Source organism: Doryrhamphus excisus, chromosome 9, assembly GCF_030265055.1.
Source record: "Doryrhamphus excisus isolate RoL2022-K1 chromosome 9, RoL_Dexc_1.0, whole genome shotgun sequence".
Lineage (NCBI taxonomy): Eukaryota > Metazoa > Chordata > Actinopteri > Syngnathiformes > Syngnathidae > Doryrhamphus > Doryrhamphus excisus.
In genome coordinates this window covers 11,817,658-11,837,854 of record NC_080474.1, presented here as the reverse complement: position 1 = coordinate 11,837,854, position 20,197 = coordinate 11,817,658, and the positions used below count along the sequence as shown (strand labels likewise).

The 20,197-nt window shown below is 39.0% G+C and overlaps 1 protein-coding gene across 6 annotated transcripts in view; it reads right to left on the bottom strand.

Annotated features, from left to right (window-relative positions):
* myo1b (myosin IB) overlaps nucleotides 1–20,197 on the bottom strand; it is a 56,145-nt gene that overhangs the window by 19,730 nt on the left and 16,218 nt on the right. For all 6 annotated transcript variants that reach the window (XM_058082230.1, XM_058082232.1, XM_058082231.1 and 3 more), the window contains exons 4-12: nucleotides 13,520–13,614; nucleotides 11,405–11,509; nucleotides 9,313–9,359; nucleotides 7,968–8,031; nucleotides 5,026–5,124; nucleotides 3,119–3,222; nucleotides 1,744–1,891; nucleotides 497–615; nucleotides 28–114 (exon numbers count right to left, since the gene is read on the bottom strand). In XM_058082230.1, the coding sequence (XP_057938213.1) occupies nucleotides 28–114; nucleotides 497–615; nucleotides 1,744–1,891; nucleotides 3,119–3,222; nucleotides 5,026–5,124; nucleotides 7,968–8,031; nucleotides 9,313–9,359; nucleotides 11,405–11,509; nucleotides 13,520–13,614 (868 nt within the window). The remainder of the gene's footprint in view (nucleotides 1–27; nucleotides 115–496; nucleotides 616–1,743; nucleotides 1,892–3,118; nucleotides 3,223–5,025; nucleotides 5,125–7,967; nucleotides 8,032–9,312; nucleotides 9,360–11,404; nucleotides 11,510–13,519; nucleotides 13,615–20,197) is intronic.

Sequence of the window (20,197 nt, the reverse complement as noted above, 5' to 3'; positions counted from 1 at the left end):
TCATAACAAATGACGGGTGCTTTTTACCTTTATGCTTTCATTGATCCTAGTAACAATCCAGCTAAACAGACGGCTGTAGAGATTTTTGGCAAGGGCATCACGAGCATAATAGGCCTGCAAAATAAAAATACTAAATATTATTTAAAGGGAAAAAAACAAGCAAAAATTAAACTACAGATGAGGACATCACCAGCAAAGACGAACCACAAGCATTACCACAAAGTCTTTTTTTTTTAAACAATACAGCACCTTTACAGAATCCACATTACATGTGCACTTGTGAATAGCTTAAGTGCACCCACTGACCCCAACAACATGACCCACATACGAATCTCCAAGAGAAATGCTCATCTATAATAGGTTTCCATGCAATACTGACATGAATGTGAGGTGACATGAAGGAGAGTGAGTGAGTGCGAGTGTGTGTACATACAACACAAGTGGGACATGGATTGCATTAAGTACTGCTTTTCCAATGTGTAACATTCAGTCTGACCTGGGCCACATTCAGGGTAGTGGACACTTTCTCCATCTTTGCCTCAACAGTACGGTAGCTGAATGCCCTTTCCAGCACAGACTGTTCAATCCCCAGCAGCTCACACATCTCTTTTAGATCTGTACATCAGACAAAAAGGAACAACACATGGTCAAAGCGATAAACATACAGCCAATGAAAGCCATCAGGAGAAATGATGCGAGTCCTGACTTAAAAGTCAACATTGTTTTTATTTCACTTTGCTCTTCGGCAAGAATTTAGAAAAAAAAACTCCATCTTATCAGTCACTGATTGTACCGTCTGATATGCTTGATGTGCTTAGACATTTTTGCAGACATAGATCATCACCTGAAAATGCCAAACCTATATAACCTAAAATAATTGTACAATAGACTGGCATTTGCTCCAGCCTTAAATATGTAACAGCAGAATTTGTGTAGTGCAATTGTGTTGAGTGTTGAAGGAATAGTTTAGGATTTCTAATAAGATTTTTTGACATGAATTTGTATGACATAGTCATCATCATCCATCAATAGCATTTTTTTCCCCCAGATATTTTCAAGGAGGCATTTTTTATGCAAATGTATTATTCTTTTGAACGCCCATTGTTTTGAGAAGCCAAACTCTTACTCAATAGTGAAACCCCAGTGAGTACCTGCAACTTCATTCTTCATGGAAATCCGTCCAGAACTGGTCTTAGGGGACCAGTGGGTATATCACAGTACAAGTTTGCTAAAAGTATCCAAAAGTATCCCTTTAACACACTAGCAATGTTACTGTTCAGTAGCAATGTTAATAAGGTTCAGCAAGGCATATAGCACCAGACTTGATCACCGTAGCAACAGTCATTTATTTATTTTTGTTAGTTAACAGGCACAATACTAGTAATAATAACCACAATAATAATAAATAAAACATATTCATAATGTGCTACTGTTGTAGCAGTAACCTAGCTGATTACTATTAAGTGACTATAGGGGTGTTATTTCATGCCTAGAGGTCTCTAATAAGTAAAAAAAATATTTTAGAAGATCATAAACAGGTTTTGTATGGTAACTACAAAAATATTCCATTAATAAATAGGGAATCCTACTTTGCAGCAATTGGCTAATCACGGTTGGTTCTGGAACCAATTAACCGCAATAAACAAGTAATTACTGTACTCCTCAAGCTCTCTAATTCTAATTTGTTAAATAACCAACTAATATCTGATGCTAACATCATGTTTGCGCTCCATCTGGCCTTACCGTTTTTATCTTTGACACGGCTTTCATCTGTGCCGTTACAGCGCGACTCTGGCTTGAACTCGATGTTGCCGAGTTTCAAGACAGCTGCAACCAGCTCGAGCACTGACTGTACCTCATCCTCCATAAAGCCCACAATCTGCATTGCGTTCTGGGGAGAGAAAATAAAATTAGTCAGATTGGCAGGCATTAATCATTTGGAAAATTACAGAGAGTAAACTATAATACAATGATGCAATAATTAATTTGATTCTCCGCTGATATTTTAAATTTATACACTTACAAAGACAGTCCATAATTTTATGGTAGTTTTATTTTGACCCACAAAGACAGAATTTTAGCAACCCATCACAACATTTATAGGGAAGTTATTTGAGCCCCTAAAAACCAGCACTCAGATGGCTATGTGCCCTTGAAACAAAAAGCTTAGTGAGACAGAGACCAGTGTTGACTTGTTTCTTTGAAAATGAACACAAGATAACAGCAAATTCCCCTGCCCGGGAGCTCAATGCAAGATCTCACCTTGTGGGCTAAAGATGATTTTATCTAAGATGAGAATTACATGGGAGTATCTTGTTAATGTGTCCAGGGGAATCTGGACCACAGTTACCAAGGAAGCAATCGGTAATACACTTTGCCACAATGGACTGTGATTCTGCATTGCCTGCAAGGTACTACCTTACTCTTTTGGGCTGTATGAAGCACCAAAGAACATGAGGTGATCATATGAGCTTTCTGACATCAACTTCACTCACCATGATTAGTAATGTTCTACTTTGGGGCTGTGGCCTTGCTAAGGATATAGAAAGGCAATGAGGGGCCGATGAACAGGGCCATTTACCATAGCATCTTGAATAAGAAACATTCTGGGGTCAGCCAGAACACCAAAATAGGTCGTACATTATATTATACATTATTACCCCCCCCCCCCCCCCCCCCCCCCACTGCCGCCAATCAGGACTCAGAACTCAAATAAAAAACACTTGTATATTAATTTTAAAAGCAGGGATATTATCGACATGACATATATGTGTCAGCATGTGGAAAATGAGCAAAGGAGTAAAATGATCGTGTTTAATAAAAAAAAAAATGCGACCGCTTAAGCTTTAGGTGACTTTTAAAAGGTCAGATTCAGTTCAAAGTTCACCAAATTTTACAGCAGGCGGGAGGAATCTTACTTCACAATCTTACTCTGTTACACAATCTTAAGTCTGTTATATCCAAATGATAAGGAGAAATTCAAACCTGCCTCAAACCTTGGTATTTTCATGCAAGAAAAGAAGGCACGGGGAACTTAAAGATATGATAACCAACCAACTTTGTGTTACTTAGTATTTTGAAGTTAAATACAACTGAAACATTTGCTAGTTGCACTCACCCTGACTGTCCTAAAGTTGGCAGCGTCATCCAGTCCATTGACTACAGCAGAGTCAAGGCTTAAGTAGTTGTACTTGCTGAAGTCCCGGTCCAGCTTCAGTTTCTCTGTTACGTACAAACCAGAAGTGTATATTATAATCAGCATTATATCATAATAAAGCATGCCACAATTAAGAACAATATGCATACACTGGAGCTATGTGGAAAAATATGACCGTGTACTCATTATCATTGCACAGTGTTCAACAAAATTCCAGAAATCCTCTCGAGGTGTTTGACAATAATAATTTGCATGGCACACGTGCAACACATCTGACATATACATTGCCACAACAAGCCTTACAGATTTATTGTCCGATAAATAATAAACTGAGTAAAATTCAGGCTAGTATCCAATCCGGTACCGATACCCTGTGCAAATACCCCTAATGTGTCAATAGTCGTACTGAAACAATATAGCAAGTGTGTGTCAAATGTTAAGAAGTTGGTGAAGCCAATCAGCCAATTTCTAAGTGGAGAAAGTTTCTTCCGACTGCTCTGGTGTAAAACCTATGACTTGATGAGGGCACGCTTCTCGTCATTACACCCCAGAGTAGCAACAGTCCAACGGCAGCTAAGCAGCAACCACTCAGCGAAGCTAATAACGGAATTAATGGAATTCATTGGACTGCTGTAGATGAGCAAGCCTTTTTTTGCGGTGGAAGAGACACCAGGTTTTGCCGTCTGCTCTCTCACTTGGAGCCCAGCTAATGTGCTACCTTGAAGACCTGCCAGAGCTCAGACAATGTACTCTCAAATGAAGTCCCCTTAAACGAAGGTGTCTCATCCTCTAAGTTTCACAGGTGATATATATTCTCTTGAAAAAGTAAGTAAATAAATTTAAAAGAGTGCCAAAATCAGTAGCATAAAACCCAGATCAGGGCACCTTAGTGTTAACTATGTCAGATAAAGAATTCTCTGATGCAAGTGCTCTGGAGACAAAAGCTATTATTCTCTGGTTCCGTGTGTGGTACATAAAAACAATGCCCGCTATCCACGGAAAAGCAAATACAAGGAACAGGTTTCACAGCCTTCCTTTGTTCTCTACAGTGTTTGTTAAGTAGGAAGAAGGTGCCATTAATGCGACAGCCGTGTGTTTGTCCAGCTGCACGATGGCAGCAAATGCTTACAGCACTTCTTGGTGAACCGATATTAGTTGTGTGTACACAAAAAAACAATGAATGAAATTCAAAACTTGTGATAAGGACACACACGTTAATATACCGATCATTGTAGTCTGAGCAGTACCTCAGATGAAATAATAATGGTGAATTTTGTTTACTTAGACATTAGAAGATGGCTAGCCAAGACCAGTGTTGCCAGCTTGGCCATTTTGTCGCTAGATCTGGTGATTCCAACTGCCCTTGACGACATTTTCTCAAATGACTAGCAACAAATCTCACCACTTTTTCTCACCGTCATCGGGGAGTTTTCTATTATGGTGAAAGCACATATTGTTCAGCATTTTCTGTTTCTGTTGACAGGTCTGCCAGCCCCTGTTTAGTTACCGTTTAGTTGTGCTAATTCATACAAGTTCTCAACATCCAGAGTGTTATGGGAGAACTTTGAGAGGCAATGGCCAACATAAAAATATTATAAATTATTATAAATTATAAATTTTAAATGAACAAACCAAGAATTAAGTTCATGTGTCATTCTAAACTCAATTAAGGTGTTTTTACTCATTTTGTCTCTCCAACGAGGTTATGCTTTTTTCCTACAAATGCCAAGGCTTTGTTTGCTTCATTAGTCTTTGTGCACCGATGTGCATATTTATGGCGCTTGTAAGATTAATTAAATTAACAACCACGCTGAAACAAACATCACTCAAAAGTACACTCCAATATAAAAGGTGTGCTTCAAACTTACTGAGTGTATCATCAGAAGCGCCAGACAAGAGCTGATAAAAGATGTGGAAGTTCCTCTCTCCTCTCGGCTGTTTCACCACACGGGACTTCTCCAGCAGATCTAAAAGAGCGACGGAAAAACAAATGGAAACAATGCTGTTAAAATGTCCGGTCCAAACAATGGCTGACATTTTCCTTGTATCATTTGACTCGGCCTTCTAAACAATACATGGTTAACTTCCTATGCCAGCCTAATGCTTACCGCCTAGAGCAGGGGTGTCCAAACTTTTTCCACTGATATATACTGAAAAATTAAAAGGGCTAGTTTGCAAACAGACTAGTGAGTTATGTCCAATATTCATTCATTCATTCATTCTTGTTCGACTGAGGGTCGCGGGCGTGCTGGAGCCTATCCCAGCTGTCTTCAGGCGAGAGGCGGGGTACACCCTGCAATGGTCGCCAGCCAATCACAGGTTATGTGCAATATTGACATCAGATATTTGGCAAATATATAAAAAAAAAGAATCAAAAATCTCAGATGTAAGCAGTTGATTTCAGACTCCTCCCAAGCACATCGATCCAGCAGCGGCCGGATATATAGATGAAGCATAGGGAGAGTAGTTATGTTGGCCGTGTGTATTTTTCGTAAGAACACGAAAAAGACGTCGCAGCCACTTGCCATGCACAAGTTTCCCATGGTGGCAAAGAACCAGGGCTTAATACGACCAAAGTCATTGCACATTTCATGTACCATTAAATGGGAAACTCCCACAGGATGACAACAAGTCATTAGCTATAACAGAAAAGACGCTCAGCTTGGTGGATAAAACGACACTCCTGATTATTACTCCTTAAAACTATTACCATTTTTTTTAGTATTCTTGTTCAATCATTATTTTAGAATGTGCCACGGGCCAATAAAATAACAAATGGCCTCCAGGCCACACTAGTGACACCCCTGGCCTAATGCTTCACAGCTCAACTTCTACTATAGTGTACTGTACTGTACTGTACATGAGTTCCCATTTTAAAAATTGTTATGGTAACCAAGTAAATGTTTGTAATCATTTCCTGTTCATCCACACTTCATAATTCTGTATGTCTAAGAGAACACAAAGAGATCAGCCATTACTCTACGAGGTTCTACTTAACTGTACCTGATTAAAAGGGAAACGGTCATCTGCTCACCGCATTAAAGTGAGCATGATTTAATTAAAGACTACAGGGACTAGCGGCTGCCCTGCAGGATGATTGCATCCCATTTATCTGGTTAGAAATGATCCAAATGTGTCTCAAGCTTAAGTCATGTTTAGTTGCATTATTCCTGCAATGTAATACTTTTTAATTAAAAGGTAACATACATTTCTATGAAAACAGAGAACTCATTTGTCTCTCAGATTGAGTTGAAAGCAGATGTGTTTGGTAGTTTGACTGCATAGCTGACACATTACAGTACATACATTGAGCTACAGTGTTACCATCCATGGTAAGGCTCCACGTGTATGGCGAGTAGGAAATTGTTCTCGAAGATTGCATCACAGTGAACGAAAAACTGTTCGCACTAACAAACCCTGCAGTGATAGAAACTTTTTTCCACCTAACCAAAATAAGACAGCCCAGACCAGCTGGACCAGATGTCCATCCAATAACTCCCCATAATATTGATTGTTGTACATGTAGCACAGAGCACATGATATCACAACACATTCCATCTCGCCGTGTCAGTCACATAACTGGAGATTATGGGAAAAATAAAAAAGTGCAGTTTTCCTTTAGTGCTCAATTCCATCACAATGAACTCACACAAACCCAAACACAACACTTGATTATCCACCAACAATAAACAAGATGCATTCACGAACACCTGAATTTTCAACATCAAAGTTACAACAAGCATGTTGCAAGAATGGTGTATCACATCATCAATTCTGCTGCCTGTATGCACTTCAACAGCAGGGTTTTTGCACTTAACGTACTACAATTGTGTCCTATATTGCTGCATTTTTTTCTGTGATTTGTGAATTATTGAAGTACTTAAATGACCACTCTGTCCAAATTGCATGTCATAAATATTCATAAAAAAATAAAAAGGGATTGTTTGACAAAATTGACAGTATTTAAGCATCAGGACTGCCTCAAAAGTACAGATCTGGCACTGGTACCGAATAAAATTTAATAATAATAATAAATAAATAAATAAATAATAATAATAATAATAATAATAATAAAATTTCGCATAGTATGACTTATTTGGAAAATTAGTTTTTGAGTGGGCAAGCTGTGGGCAGCGACTCTCCCTTGACTGAAAACCATACAGTTTTATGTAAATAACATTACTTATGTTACACCTGTTCCCTAAAACTGGGTGTTATACTTTTGGAGCTCCCAGAGTCTCCCATGTAAGAATCTGGAGATCAGATGCGTTACTTTGCATTCTACGTGGGCAGCCATAAAAATACCTGGGGATCACGCTGATTGTGAATCTGTCACACCCACAGGCTATGAATCACAGTGATTGCTGCATCAATAATATAACATCCATTAGTGAATGGCTAGCAGCAGCAAAAGAGTATTGTGCCTCCACCATAAGTTCTTCTCATTTCTGTGACCTCTGGCAGGGAATCCAGCACAGACAAAACATTGTTGAGATGTGGAGAGAGGCAAGATAAAAGCAAGATGAGACAAAAGCTGAAGAGCAGGAGGCACAGTTGTGGAGAGGGTATGGTTTGTTCAGTATAGGTATAAGACCGTCTTCAGTTCGGAGCGAAAAAATACATATTTGGATTGGTCAAAGCCTTGAACAAATGACAGTGACATCAGTTCTAACATGTATTTTGGAAAGGTCATATAAACTTTGATTTTCAGAAGTATAGAAAACGGTAGATGGGTGGGCGGATTTTGATAAAGTTCTATTCTGTCAGCATTTGGCTGAAGCAAAGACCGTATTAGCACAAGGTTACTCACAGTTGCTGATGACTCCACCCAGTGGATCTCCTTTGAAGTCAAACTCAATGTCCATATACTTTCCCTGTGGATCACAAAACATCACATACAGCTGAACACCAAGACTCGAACATACTTCCCTAAAATGCTACAAAGATGAAAATATTTTTCCTACAGCAAAATTTTTAAAAGCCTCACTTTTAAGTCAACCTGCTTCACAGAACAGATTGCGTTCTACTTTGGAGTAGGGCCTGACAGATTCCATCATTTTATAAAATTTTACCAATTGACAACAAAGTTTTTCTCCCACTCGTTTTTTTGCCCCCGTTGTGCCTTAGTTTGGAGGGTCCACTGTAATGTATGTGATGGGAACTAAGTAATAAACAAAGTTACAGATAGAGTCCCATATGCCAATCATAATAACACCATTAAATTATGAATCGTTGCAAAGTAACGTCAAACCTAAACCAATTTTATAAGTATGAAAAAATACTCTACCAGGTCCCTTCTGTTCCTCCATTTGAAACTTTGAAGATAAACAAGATAACCATCTGTCTCTGATGTATTAATAACTGTTGGTCTGTACAGTCCGATCTCTCAGAGTCACAGAGTCCAAGCAAACTCAATGAGCAGGTCACACTCAGTAAAAAGGAAAAAAGATGCTGTGATCCATGGGTGCCTGATGAACTGTATCAATCAGGATGTCATGAGGACCTTGTGTGAAGGTTTATGTCAAGGTTACCTAAATATAAACAGATCAAGGCCGTAATCCTTTATAATACAATTCTAGTCTGAGTCTAAGCATGGGCACGATTTACTAGGTACTATGCAGATTAGTGATTCAACGGGATGTGTAGACTGAAACATGATTATAACACGGTGTTTTGGAAAGTTCAATAATATCGAGCGATTCTCACTAAGTCATTGATGAGCTGAATAATCCACAGATACAGTAAATATATTTACCAAACATGCAAAAGCAGCGTGATTTGATAGGGTGGCATGCCAAAAATGGGGTAAAACAACCCAGCTTGATCCACAAGCTATCAATGACTTGTTAGGATATTGGTACTGGTCATAACAATTTGCATAAGAACTGTTGTACAATGATCTATTTACGTACTCAACATTAACGCTATACATGCCGTACCATAACCCGTAAACTAGTTATTCTTTGCAATTTTGGTGTTCCTATGAGCTTCACATTGTCAAAACTAGTATACATTAGTATGAAAACAATAAAACAGAATGGACACAAACATCAACCAACCAACATACTTTTTCCACAAACATGAATGAACGAATTCCAGGTGAAAACAATGCACTGTATCTGTACTTATCTCATTTGCCAAACGGGGGCACTTACAAATCTAGAGGAGTTGTCATTCCTCACTGTCTTGGCGTTTCCGAAAGCTGAAAAAGATAAAAAAAATAAAATAAAAATAATAAAAAGTTAGTGAGTGTATAGTGCAGTCCAATAATGCAAAATACTACAAACACACTGCTCAACTTTGGTTTATGGCATATTAACGATCCTTAATGTAGGGCTTCAACCAGCTTGATGGCAAATACTCCCATCATTCAGCATGAATAAAGCAGTTGGGCTCATCAAAGTTGGATAGCACTGAACCTTGCCACTCTTGCCTCATTCATTCATTCATTCATTCATTCATTCATTTTCTACTGCTTATCCTCACGAGGGTCACAGGGGTGCTTGAGCCTATCCCAGCTATCTTCGGGCGAGAGGCGGGGTGCACCCTGGACTGGTCGCCAGCCAATCACAGGGCACATATAGACAAACAACCATTCACACTCACATTCATACCTATGGACAATTTGGAGTCACCAATTAACCTAGCATGTTTTTGGAATGTGGGAGGAAACCGGAGTCCCCGGAGAAAACCCACGCGGGAGGATATGCAAACTCCACACAGAGATGGCCGAGGGTGGAATTGAACTCTAGCTGAACTAGCACTGAGGCCTGCATGCTAACCACTCAACCGCCGTGCAATGCTTCAAAATAATAATTTAATTCAAGTAAGAACATATATACACTTTTATATATTACCCTGGAATGTCATTTATCTTTTTGATCATAAAATACAGCGTGAATGAGCATATTTCACACAGTGGCATATGGTGATTAATCATGATTAATGAATTTGAAAAATGATTGATTATAATTTTTTATTATTTGACAGCCCTTGTTATTGTAGATTACGGCACTGAAAATGTTTTTAGCAAGTAATTAAATCATTGACTGCTAAAGACATCGATAGACGGGAGTGTCGTGCCGTTGGTGACGCCGTTGTTGTTCGTCGAAAAATAGTTTGAACATGCACATGCGCACAAATTAATGCGCGCACACACGGAAACCGCTTTGTACAGTTTATGTTCAGATGATGGATTCAATTTGTGGTACTGAGTGCAGCCTTGCTTGTAACAGGAGGTGGGCTGATCAATAATGTTTTTTGTTGAAAAAAACAGAACCACAACTAAACATCAGCAAACTCAACTGGCGTTTCAGCGCAATCAAGACAGCTAAAAATTGATTACGACAGAGTTCTTCAGCATGTTAAAGTATCTGTTCCTGTGAAAGCAATTGTAATAAATAAGCAGTTTATTCATTTATTTATTTCAGTTACATTTAATTATTTCAATCATTCGTTCATTTTCTACCGCTTTTCCTCACGAGGGTCGCTGGAGCCTATCCCAGCTGTCTTTGGGCGCGAGGCGGGGACATTTAATTCTTAATTAATTTAATTCAATGTTTTTGTGACTGTATTTTATGTCCATGTGTTCGGTGTATAGTGTGAGTGACTAAGTGTTAATTTCGGTATATTTCAACGTACATTGGAACAGAAATGGATCAGCAGTTTTTACACCAGCTCTTTCAATAACCAACACAAATTCTACTTTAAAGCATATAAGCAAAGCATATACTACACATCACACACAATTGCGTAGATTAGTGTATGCTTATAAAATGGCTAGAACGCCTGTAGGAAGAGAACATGCAAAAGAGAGCACAAAGAAAAATTAGCAAGACATGAAAATGGTTGAAAGGTAACATAAATAATATTCTGGAAAGGTGAGAGAGACAGAGTACACAGATGCATTGCGTGAAACAGGATAACTGTGCCCCCACCCCCGCCCTGTAAAGAATTAAGCGGGAGCTAAACGCTTGCAGATGTGAAGGGTCTCTGAAGCGACAAAACAGGCATACAGCCCCATCATTCTTGGGCATTTCCTGTCAGACACATTTCCTCCTTCTTCAATTATTTGTCTATTTCTTATGGTTTAATGTGTGGCACTATCATGAACATTGAAAATATTGACAAGTCAAAATTTGGTCTAGGAGTTTTTTGTTGTACCATTACACAATGTGTTCCAATGTGGATGAAACACACAGACAGAAACAGAGGCACAAGACTGAGCTCATAGGCCACTTTACTCACCTTCCAACACAGGATTGGACTGCAGTAGCTGTTCTTTGACCTTATTCACTTCCTGGCCCTTCCCACACACCGCCGCCACATATGACATCACCAGCTTACTGGCCTCTGGAGACAACATCAAAAAGATAAAAATCAAGTCAAAACTGTCGCCAGACATGACTTATCCTTCACTCTCATCATTCCCCCCACCAAAATCCCCTCGACATCATCCCTCTGACACACATCAGGGAAGGGTGTGAATCAGAGTGCAAAAGACAAAACCAATTTTCTGCTGAGTGTGACCATTATTGCATCATGTTGTCATTAAAACTACTGGCTCCAGTGAGACCACAGATGATGCAGGGGAGAAATGAAATTTTATTTGTACATACGGAGATGATGCAAGTTCTCTTAAGAATGAAAGCAGGTCTTTTGAAGGGGTACGTGCACTCTCAAAAGCAACTAGCATCATGTGCTGTTCCAAACAAGTGTCAGGCCTCGACCACAGCTGGCATCAACATCAACTCCCCTGTCCAGTAAGAGGAAGGTGACCCAGATCTGATGATGTGTGTGATGTGCCAAGGACAGATAGGAAGGAGCTTGAGAGTGGTTGCTGGTACAGATTGCTAACAATCCTGGCAGATCCTCAAAACCTGAGCCAAAGTAGAGGATAGTGGGCAAATAGTGCAGCAGCCAAAAAAGGGATCATCATCAGCATCATCTGCTTTCAGAGTAATGTGGTACATGCTTCAGGAATTACTGGCATGGGTGCTATCATCATCTTGCGCAGACATTTCTCTTGTTGATATTTGATAATACTCACTGGCTAATGTGGACACCAACAGAACTCTGAGCAAGACATCAACATTGATGACCCATATTTATGGGACAAGTCTGTTTCTGATGGCCTTGTTCCACGACAAAGCTTTTAGGGTGACGTGATTAGTGAAATCCAAACTGATATTCATAATTTAGCTAGCCTGCACCTTGGCAGTGGCTTTTTCAACATGCATGCAAGTTAAAGCACCCAAATAACAGTCAACACGTCATGCATTTTGTTTTGGACTTCAAAACTTCTGTTTGACAAACATGTTCGGTTCTTGTACACAGGTTTGGTTATTGTACAGTCTGTAATACACATTATTTCACAGCACCACATCCGTCATATATGTGCTTTTATGTGCATTTTGAATGCTTTTCTAAATATATAACAAAAATTATTCGATATTAAAACTGTTTTAAGTACGGTTCAGTACCGTTCCACTGTACTGTAGGGGTATAAAGACCCTTGGGACTATGATTGCAATAAGGTCTGTCTAATTACTATAGTTATTCGTTCCATTTAATTTATTACATTACAACAAATACCACAAATTTCATGGGTGTTGAACTGGCAATGAGAAAGATGTTACACAAATGTGTGCTAGTTGTAAAGAAATATTGTACACATCCCCATAGATGGCAGACAGCCGTAGTGCAAGCTGTTGCATTTCTGTCTGCAGAATTCTAAAATAATTATGTACTCCAATAAGTCTGACAATTCAGTGGAAAGCGTTTTATACATGAGGTAATGGATTTTTGCCATCAACATACTGTGTAATGAGTATAATGAGACACTCAGTTCACAATACGGTATACAGATGAGACGAGATTTTCACATTACTTTTAAGAAAAGTACAATGAAAATGATAAACATAAACATATTACAATCCACTACTTTTTTTATTAGATTACCTTCCATTGCTCGTCACAAGACCACACTCTTCTACAGGCCTGTATAATTCACATACTAACATGTCATTCTTGAAAAACGCCATTGAGTTGCCTTACAATGTAGATTTCATCTGCAGCGTCTCCTGCATAGCAACCCTTATCCAGTTCTCTTTGAGCAGGTTTTGACTAGGGCATGGGCAAACCGTTGCAAAGCATCACAAACAAGACAAGATGATAAGACATATTTTTCCTCTATGTATGTACCAGCCAATTACTGGCCAACTTGGATTCAAACCATTCTGTTGCTACGTTTATCTTTTTGTCTTCCATATATAGAATCAAGAACCTTCTGTTAACTCAAATATTTCCCTGGAAAGTTAACACAATACAAATTATGAAAATAATATTCAAATTGGTTCTTACCGGTTTTCCCAGCTCCACTCTCCCCTGTAATAAGAATGCACTGATCCTTGTCTTGGTCTCTGAGTGACCGGTAGGCCTCGTCTGCCAAAGCATAACTGGGGGGGCAGAAGGTAAAACTCATTAGATTTAGTTGGTAGGTTGCGATAAGCACTTTGACTGAAAACACAAAAACGTTCCTTTTATACATAAACAGTTTGTGGAAGCAATAATGATTAGCATTAGCATTATTTTGAGATTCAGAAAAGCCTAACATCCACATTTTCTGGCAAGGTGTAGAATGAGAGAGGTTCTGAGAAATGTCACATGCTGCGTCAGGCTGCATGGCGTCTAACCTAATCAGGAGCATGTGGCCATATTGGAAAATTAGAACACATCTGTAAGAGAGTGGAAATTCTTTCATGAATCCATTTTGGATTTAGCTCTAATTGACCTTTCCTGTGTTGTTCTTCAAAACTAACAATCTGCAACAAGACAACCACATCATCAGAGAAGAAATCACCATTAATTAAACTGATTTCAGGAATCACTTCACGACCATGAATATCATTAAGAAATATTATGACCACAAGGATATTCCTGTCAAAACTCTCACACTGGAAAATTGTGTGATTTGGTTTGAAAAAAGTTGCCAGTGAAATGCTTCATAAATTGATTGATAAATTAATCCACCCAAAACCAAATTGTGAAAACAAAATCGGCTGAGACGAGACTGACTCAGACAATGATGAGAGGGAACCTGGTATGTTTGATGGCAAAATTGCCCAGCTGTTCAATTCAGATACAGAGGATGAGGGCTTTGATGGATTTGTGGGAGAAGACTAATAAAAAAATACAGTGAGTGCAAAGTGTCTCAATAGGATTCAGGTAAGGACTTTGACTAGGCCACTAGTCTTATTTCTGTTTTTCATCAGCCATTAAGAGGCTGCTGGTGTGTTTTGGATCATTGTACTGCTGCAGACACCAACAGACAGCCTGACATTCTCAATCAGGATTTTTTTGTAGACAGCAGAATTCATGGTTCCATTCATCACAGCAAGTCGTCCAGGTCCTGAAGTGGGAAAACAGCCCCAGACCATGAAATTTGAAATGTTTGAAATGTGTTCATGAAAGCAAACATTGCCCCGGTTTCTGCTCTTCTCGGCGCATTTGTGGCAATTTCAAGAATATCGTGCAATTGAGTCAACATTTTCTGAACCAAATGATTCACCTATAAAGATAAAAAAAAATGAGGGCAAGACTCTTGGCTATGGCAGTTCATGGATAACTTGAAGAGTGGTGAGACACTGATGTTCACTTCACTGACAGATTTTTTAAATTTTCGGATGAAGTAATTTTGCCAAGTACACTTTTTGATGATGCATAGATGACAGTAGATCAGATGTATCAGATTTATAGTGCCGTACGAACAAGGCCTGAGTTGCATTGGGAAGAAATCAAAATTGTACGGTTCAAACTTGCATGAAAAAAATCATATATGTGCAAAACTTTAGAACTGACCTGCAGTCTCCAGAGTGACAATTTAGGTTTGCTAAACTAAAACATATTTCTCTAAAGCTCATCAGTTTGCACTTCATGTATGGACACAACTTGACACAGTACAGGAAGTGACTGCTGAAAAGCACAGTGTGCCAGATGTCTGCTTCATGAAAACCCTTCTGTCGCCTGACTTGATTCAAACAATGAGCAACCCATCACACAATTATCCTGCCCTAGGGGGAATTGTGGGCTGGTGCAATGACTGTACCAGCAGAAGAAAGACTGTGGGGTCCCATGCTAGAGACGTTTCCTAGTGAGACACGGTATATATGCAGTATAATTGCATACATAAAATGAGTTAACATTATAATTTGACTACTGGTATTGTCCCAATACACTTGAACCCTTATCTAGACAGCCCTCAACTGGGTGACTGAAGTGGACATAGTTGGCTGTCAACATTGAAATCAAACCCCCTATTTACTTCTGACTAGGAATCATAACTAGAATGGGCAGGATTTTGAACCTTTTGAACAGTAGTTTGTTGACATTGTTTCCTCCATTTGTGCATTTCTGTATTTTGATTCTTCTGTTTCATGTGATATTGGTTGCGATGGGAATAGTGGTTCTGAGTTGTCATACCAGGATTGGGTTATGAGGGATTAGTTTCACAGTATGTTATGTAATGTAATAATGTAGCCAGACAGGTATTTCTTTACATTGAACCCATTGAAGGTAAAATGGACAATGTTCACTTGACAATGACAGAATCATGTTGCCTTGTACTGTGTAACAGTAAGTGTAAAGACCACCTCAAATGTGAATTTGAAAACGACTGGGCACCATGATCATCATCAAACATGGCAGAAGTAGTGAAGGCGGCAAAATCCCACAGGTCTCCTAAACTTTATAAAGTTGGGAGTGTGGGGTAGAGATGCGGACGAGGCCTCAGCCCATAAGTTGAGCTTGGCACATCCCATCCGGGTCCGATTCCAGCCAAAGATTGCGATTTACACGTGGCAGCGGTGAAGAAAAAGCCACAACAGCATGACATCAGCAACAGAAAATGGTTCAGGCAGTTCTCAAATAACCTCTAGTTACTACGGTTCATGAGGGATCTGCTGAATGTACTTACAGGAAACATTTTGCATACTTTCCAAATATGTATAATTTGAAAATAATATATATATATATATATATATATATATATATATATATATATATATATATATATATATATATATATATATATATATATATATATATATATATATACACACACACACATATATGTTTCTCGATCCCTCAAACTGACAACTATAGTTCAGGGCTTTACACTCGAGTCAGTGGTTTCTATTTTGAGTTGGGAGCAGTACAGTAGTACAGTAGACTGTGATCTCTGTGTGATCAGGCTTCCCTGCAAGGCCTCAGGAAATCCGCCTAGCTCTGCAGCAACAGCCGAGGAAACGTCTTCCTAAAGGCCAGGTGGATGAGAAGACTTATCTCAGACGTACACATTCACACACAGTACACACACAGTACACACACTGGCAGTCAAGTCGGTGTGGGTGGCCAGAGTACACATGAACACCAAAGACATGTGGTTTCAACAGATGTATCCCAGATGTGAATAGTTATGACAATGCGTTGTAAAACAGGTGGTAAGGAGAACACTGGAACATGGGTTACAGAATAGGGCAGAAAGGCGTAGTCACGAGTACCCTGACTTCAAAATTAAAAGCTATATGAGGTGGTACTACTGCCTCACATCCCTACTTTATTTCCCATCTGTGGTTGACAAAGACTACAGCTAAACTACTAATAGATACTTCCTAACTCATACATAAAACCACAGGGGGTTGATGGGGAGAAATCAGACCTTTAATTTACTTGAATGCAGGGCAATTTTCACACAGGTCAAAGAAAGAAATGTCTAAAAAAAAAGTACATTAGGCATGCTTAAGAGCATAGCAAAATAACCAGAAGGCTTGCATGGATCATTTAAGGCAAAAACAAAAATCACAAAATGTGATTAAATGCCTACTAAGCCATGATATTCCATACAGTAATAAATGCTACAGCATGTGGTTGAAACCAAATCTCCCTTGGGGGAAAATACAAAGTCACATGAGTGGAGCCTTAAGGAGGAAAACAATATTTCAGGACCAATGTATTTTATTTTATGATTGGACTATGTTTTTTGAATTAAGCTTCTCTATTCTGCCATTGAATAAACACATTTGGTTTGGCGGCTAATGGTTTAAAAAAAGCTGAAAGCACACAGTTATTTTCAGCCTTTTCGCTTTACTGTTGCATTTAAAAAGGACATTTTATTTGGTGGTAGGGCCAGTATTAAAAAATAGACTAATAAATACACAAACATATTTTGATAGCTATAGATTAATCCCTCGGTTATCACGGTTATTGTATTTTCAACACCATAAGGCGCACCGGATTATGAGGCACATGCTAAAACATGCATTCTACACTAAAATAAAAATACTGTTATGCCATCATATTTGAATGGATTGTGGATGATTGGGCTAAGGCAGTGGTTCCCAAACCTTTGGAGATGAAAAAGGGGAGTCAGGGAGTTCAGAGATGAGTTTTCGCTTGGCGTAGGATTATTGTTCCTGTTGTGAGATTATTCAAATCTGCAATAAAAGCCTGTTGCCTTTTAAATCTGGCGTTTGTGGCTCACCAAAAATTACAGTAACATTACTGCCACCTAGTAACAAGTTTAGAATGCTACATATCATTTCACAGCATCTTTGAATATGTCTTTCTGAATGCCATATCTATCTATCTATCTATCTATATATATATATCTATATATCTATCTCTATATATATATATATCTATCTCTATATATATATATATATATATATATATATATATATATACACACACACACACACACACACATTCAAGTCAGGTCAGTGTGAGCCTGTGGCTCATTGTGAGTCTGGACAAGATAAATGTTTTTCTACATAGCCACATTTCCAACGGCTATAGAAACCTCTGCTCACATTAATCACTCCCCAACCCGTTTCACAGCTTGCTGAAGTTTAAATTTGACAAATCACATGCTACCCGACGATGACACTGCAAGGGCTGTTTTGACAGTCAATTCCATCTTCTATCAGTTTGCAAATCAAACAAAATGACTTCATTTATTTACTCTTTGTACTTGCCCAACTAGTACATAGACAAATTCAAATTATAGCTGGCCTATGTTGTTTTCCAACTCTCACCTCATACTTCTCCACTAATAACACCTACAGTACATTCATAGACAACACTGGAAATGTGCCATTTGTTATGGAGACATTGCTACATCACATCAAATGAACATCAAAAATGAACCTTGACATTTGACAACATAATATCTGAATATTATCAACATTTTCATGATATTTTGTTATCTTATACTCCATAATGACTAGGAGAATGACCAGGATCTGTGTGACTGTGTGAGGACGCTCCACTGTGTGTATGCCGTCTGACCAGAGGCGTGCTTGCTGTACTGTGCCAAATTCAACGTAATTAAGAAAATCAAAAACCCGGGATCGATTTCGGGAGTTTTCATGTTCTGTGCGTGTGTCCTTATTTTAAGCATGTCCTTATTTTATGCCACGAATACCAACGTGTCAACTACATCAAGCTTTGCAGCTCTTTGTCTAACTTCCTTGTACATTTGTGGTAGAGATTGTCGTGTAAAGAATTGTGACTTGAAAACCTCGCTGGACACAGCGAATCGAGTGTTTTCAGTAGATGATTTTTCCACTGTTGCAACGGGGACCATACATTCGCAATGTGATAAGGTTGCTTTTCCTTTCATGAGTAACACGACATCGCACACATTCCTCGTATTGGAGTGCCAAGTTTCAAGGTGGTGAAAATTATTTTTTTTATGATCTGCATTCTAAGTATCACCATATTACGCAGTTACTGCTTACTGGCGACTTCTTCCACTGCAGACGTGCTAGCGAGTTGAGGCTTCTGCTCCTCCCCTCCTTCATGCTGGCATACAGTGCAAATCCAGCAATAGGGTTAGTTTTGATATCGTCCTTCATGTAAATAGCGACATTTTCAAAATACCAATATATCGGCCAGCCGTAGTATGGCACTTTTTTCAAACCGCAAAAAAAAAAAGAAAACTACCCAAAACGTTCCCGTGTGGACAGGGACTTAGTCTGAACCAACACTGAACAAATATTGCTGCTACACGTGCTAATCTGACATAATGATTGCTGCCAAAAAGTACATACATTGAAACCACACATTTTGTTTGATGTTAGCACAGCAGGTGGATATAAAAACAGTGTGCTTGCATGAAGCCACTGAGTACAAAATTGCTACTCTGTCCCCTTTAATACATGTGCATTTCATCCTTGAGCTGCAGATGTGGGTGGAAAGGGACAAGCTTGTTCTTTTGCAATTACTCCTCTGCAGGCTTGCTGATCTCACCATCACGCCAACACATCTACCCACCTGAGTCAAAGTGCCATTTCAGAAAGAGCCCACTTGAATCTACCTACAAACAGGTTTGGTGCTAAAACAGTGATTATATAAACCTGCTGAAAAAATGAGCAAAACACAGCACGTGGTGTGAATATACACTGAGTGAAACAGAAACTTACATATGTGTATATCTATTAGCATCTATCTAGACTGACTGATCCTGATACAGAGCAATAGCAGTTGGGACATTTTTCAGAATAAATGCATTTCACTCAATTTATCTAAACTAAAACTAATTTCAATGTATAATTTCGACAGGGAATATAAAGAATTGAGGAATAATTTTCAAAATCAGCAGTCCTACAAAAACAAATTGGGCTGCCAATCAAAGTAATTTCTATTGGAATTAACTGGGGCTGCACGGCGAGTGAGTGGTTAGCGCGCAGGCCACACAGCTAGGAGACTGAATTCCAAGTTCAATTCCACCCTTGTGCATATTTGTGTGGAGTTGCATGCTCGGTTAATTGGTGACTCTAAATTGTCCGTATGTATGAATGTGAGTGTGAATGGTTGTTTGTCTATATGTGCCCCGTGATTGGCTGGCGACCAGTCCAGGGTGTAACCCGCCTCTCACCCAAAGACAGGCTGCAGCACGCTTGCAACCCTTGAGATGATAAGCGGTGGAAAATTAATGCATGAATAATGGAATTAACTGTTGTATTAACTGTTGTGGCAACA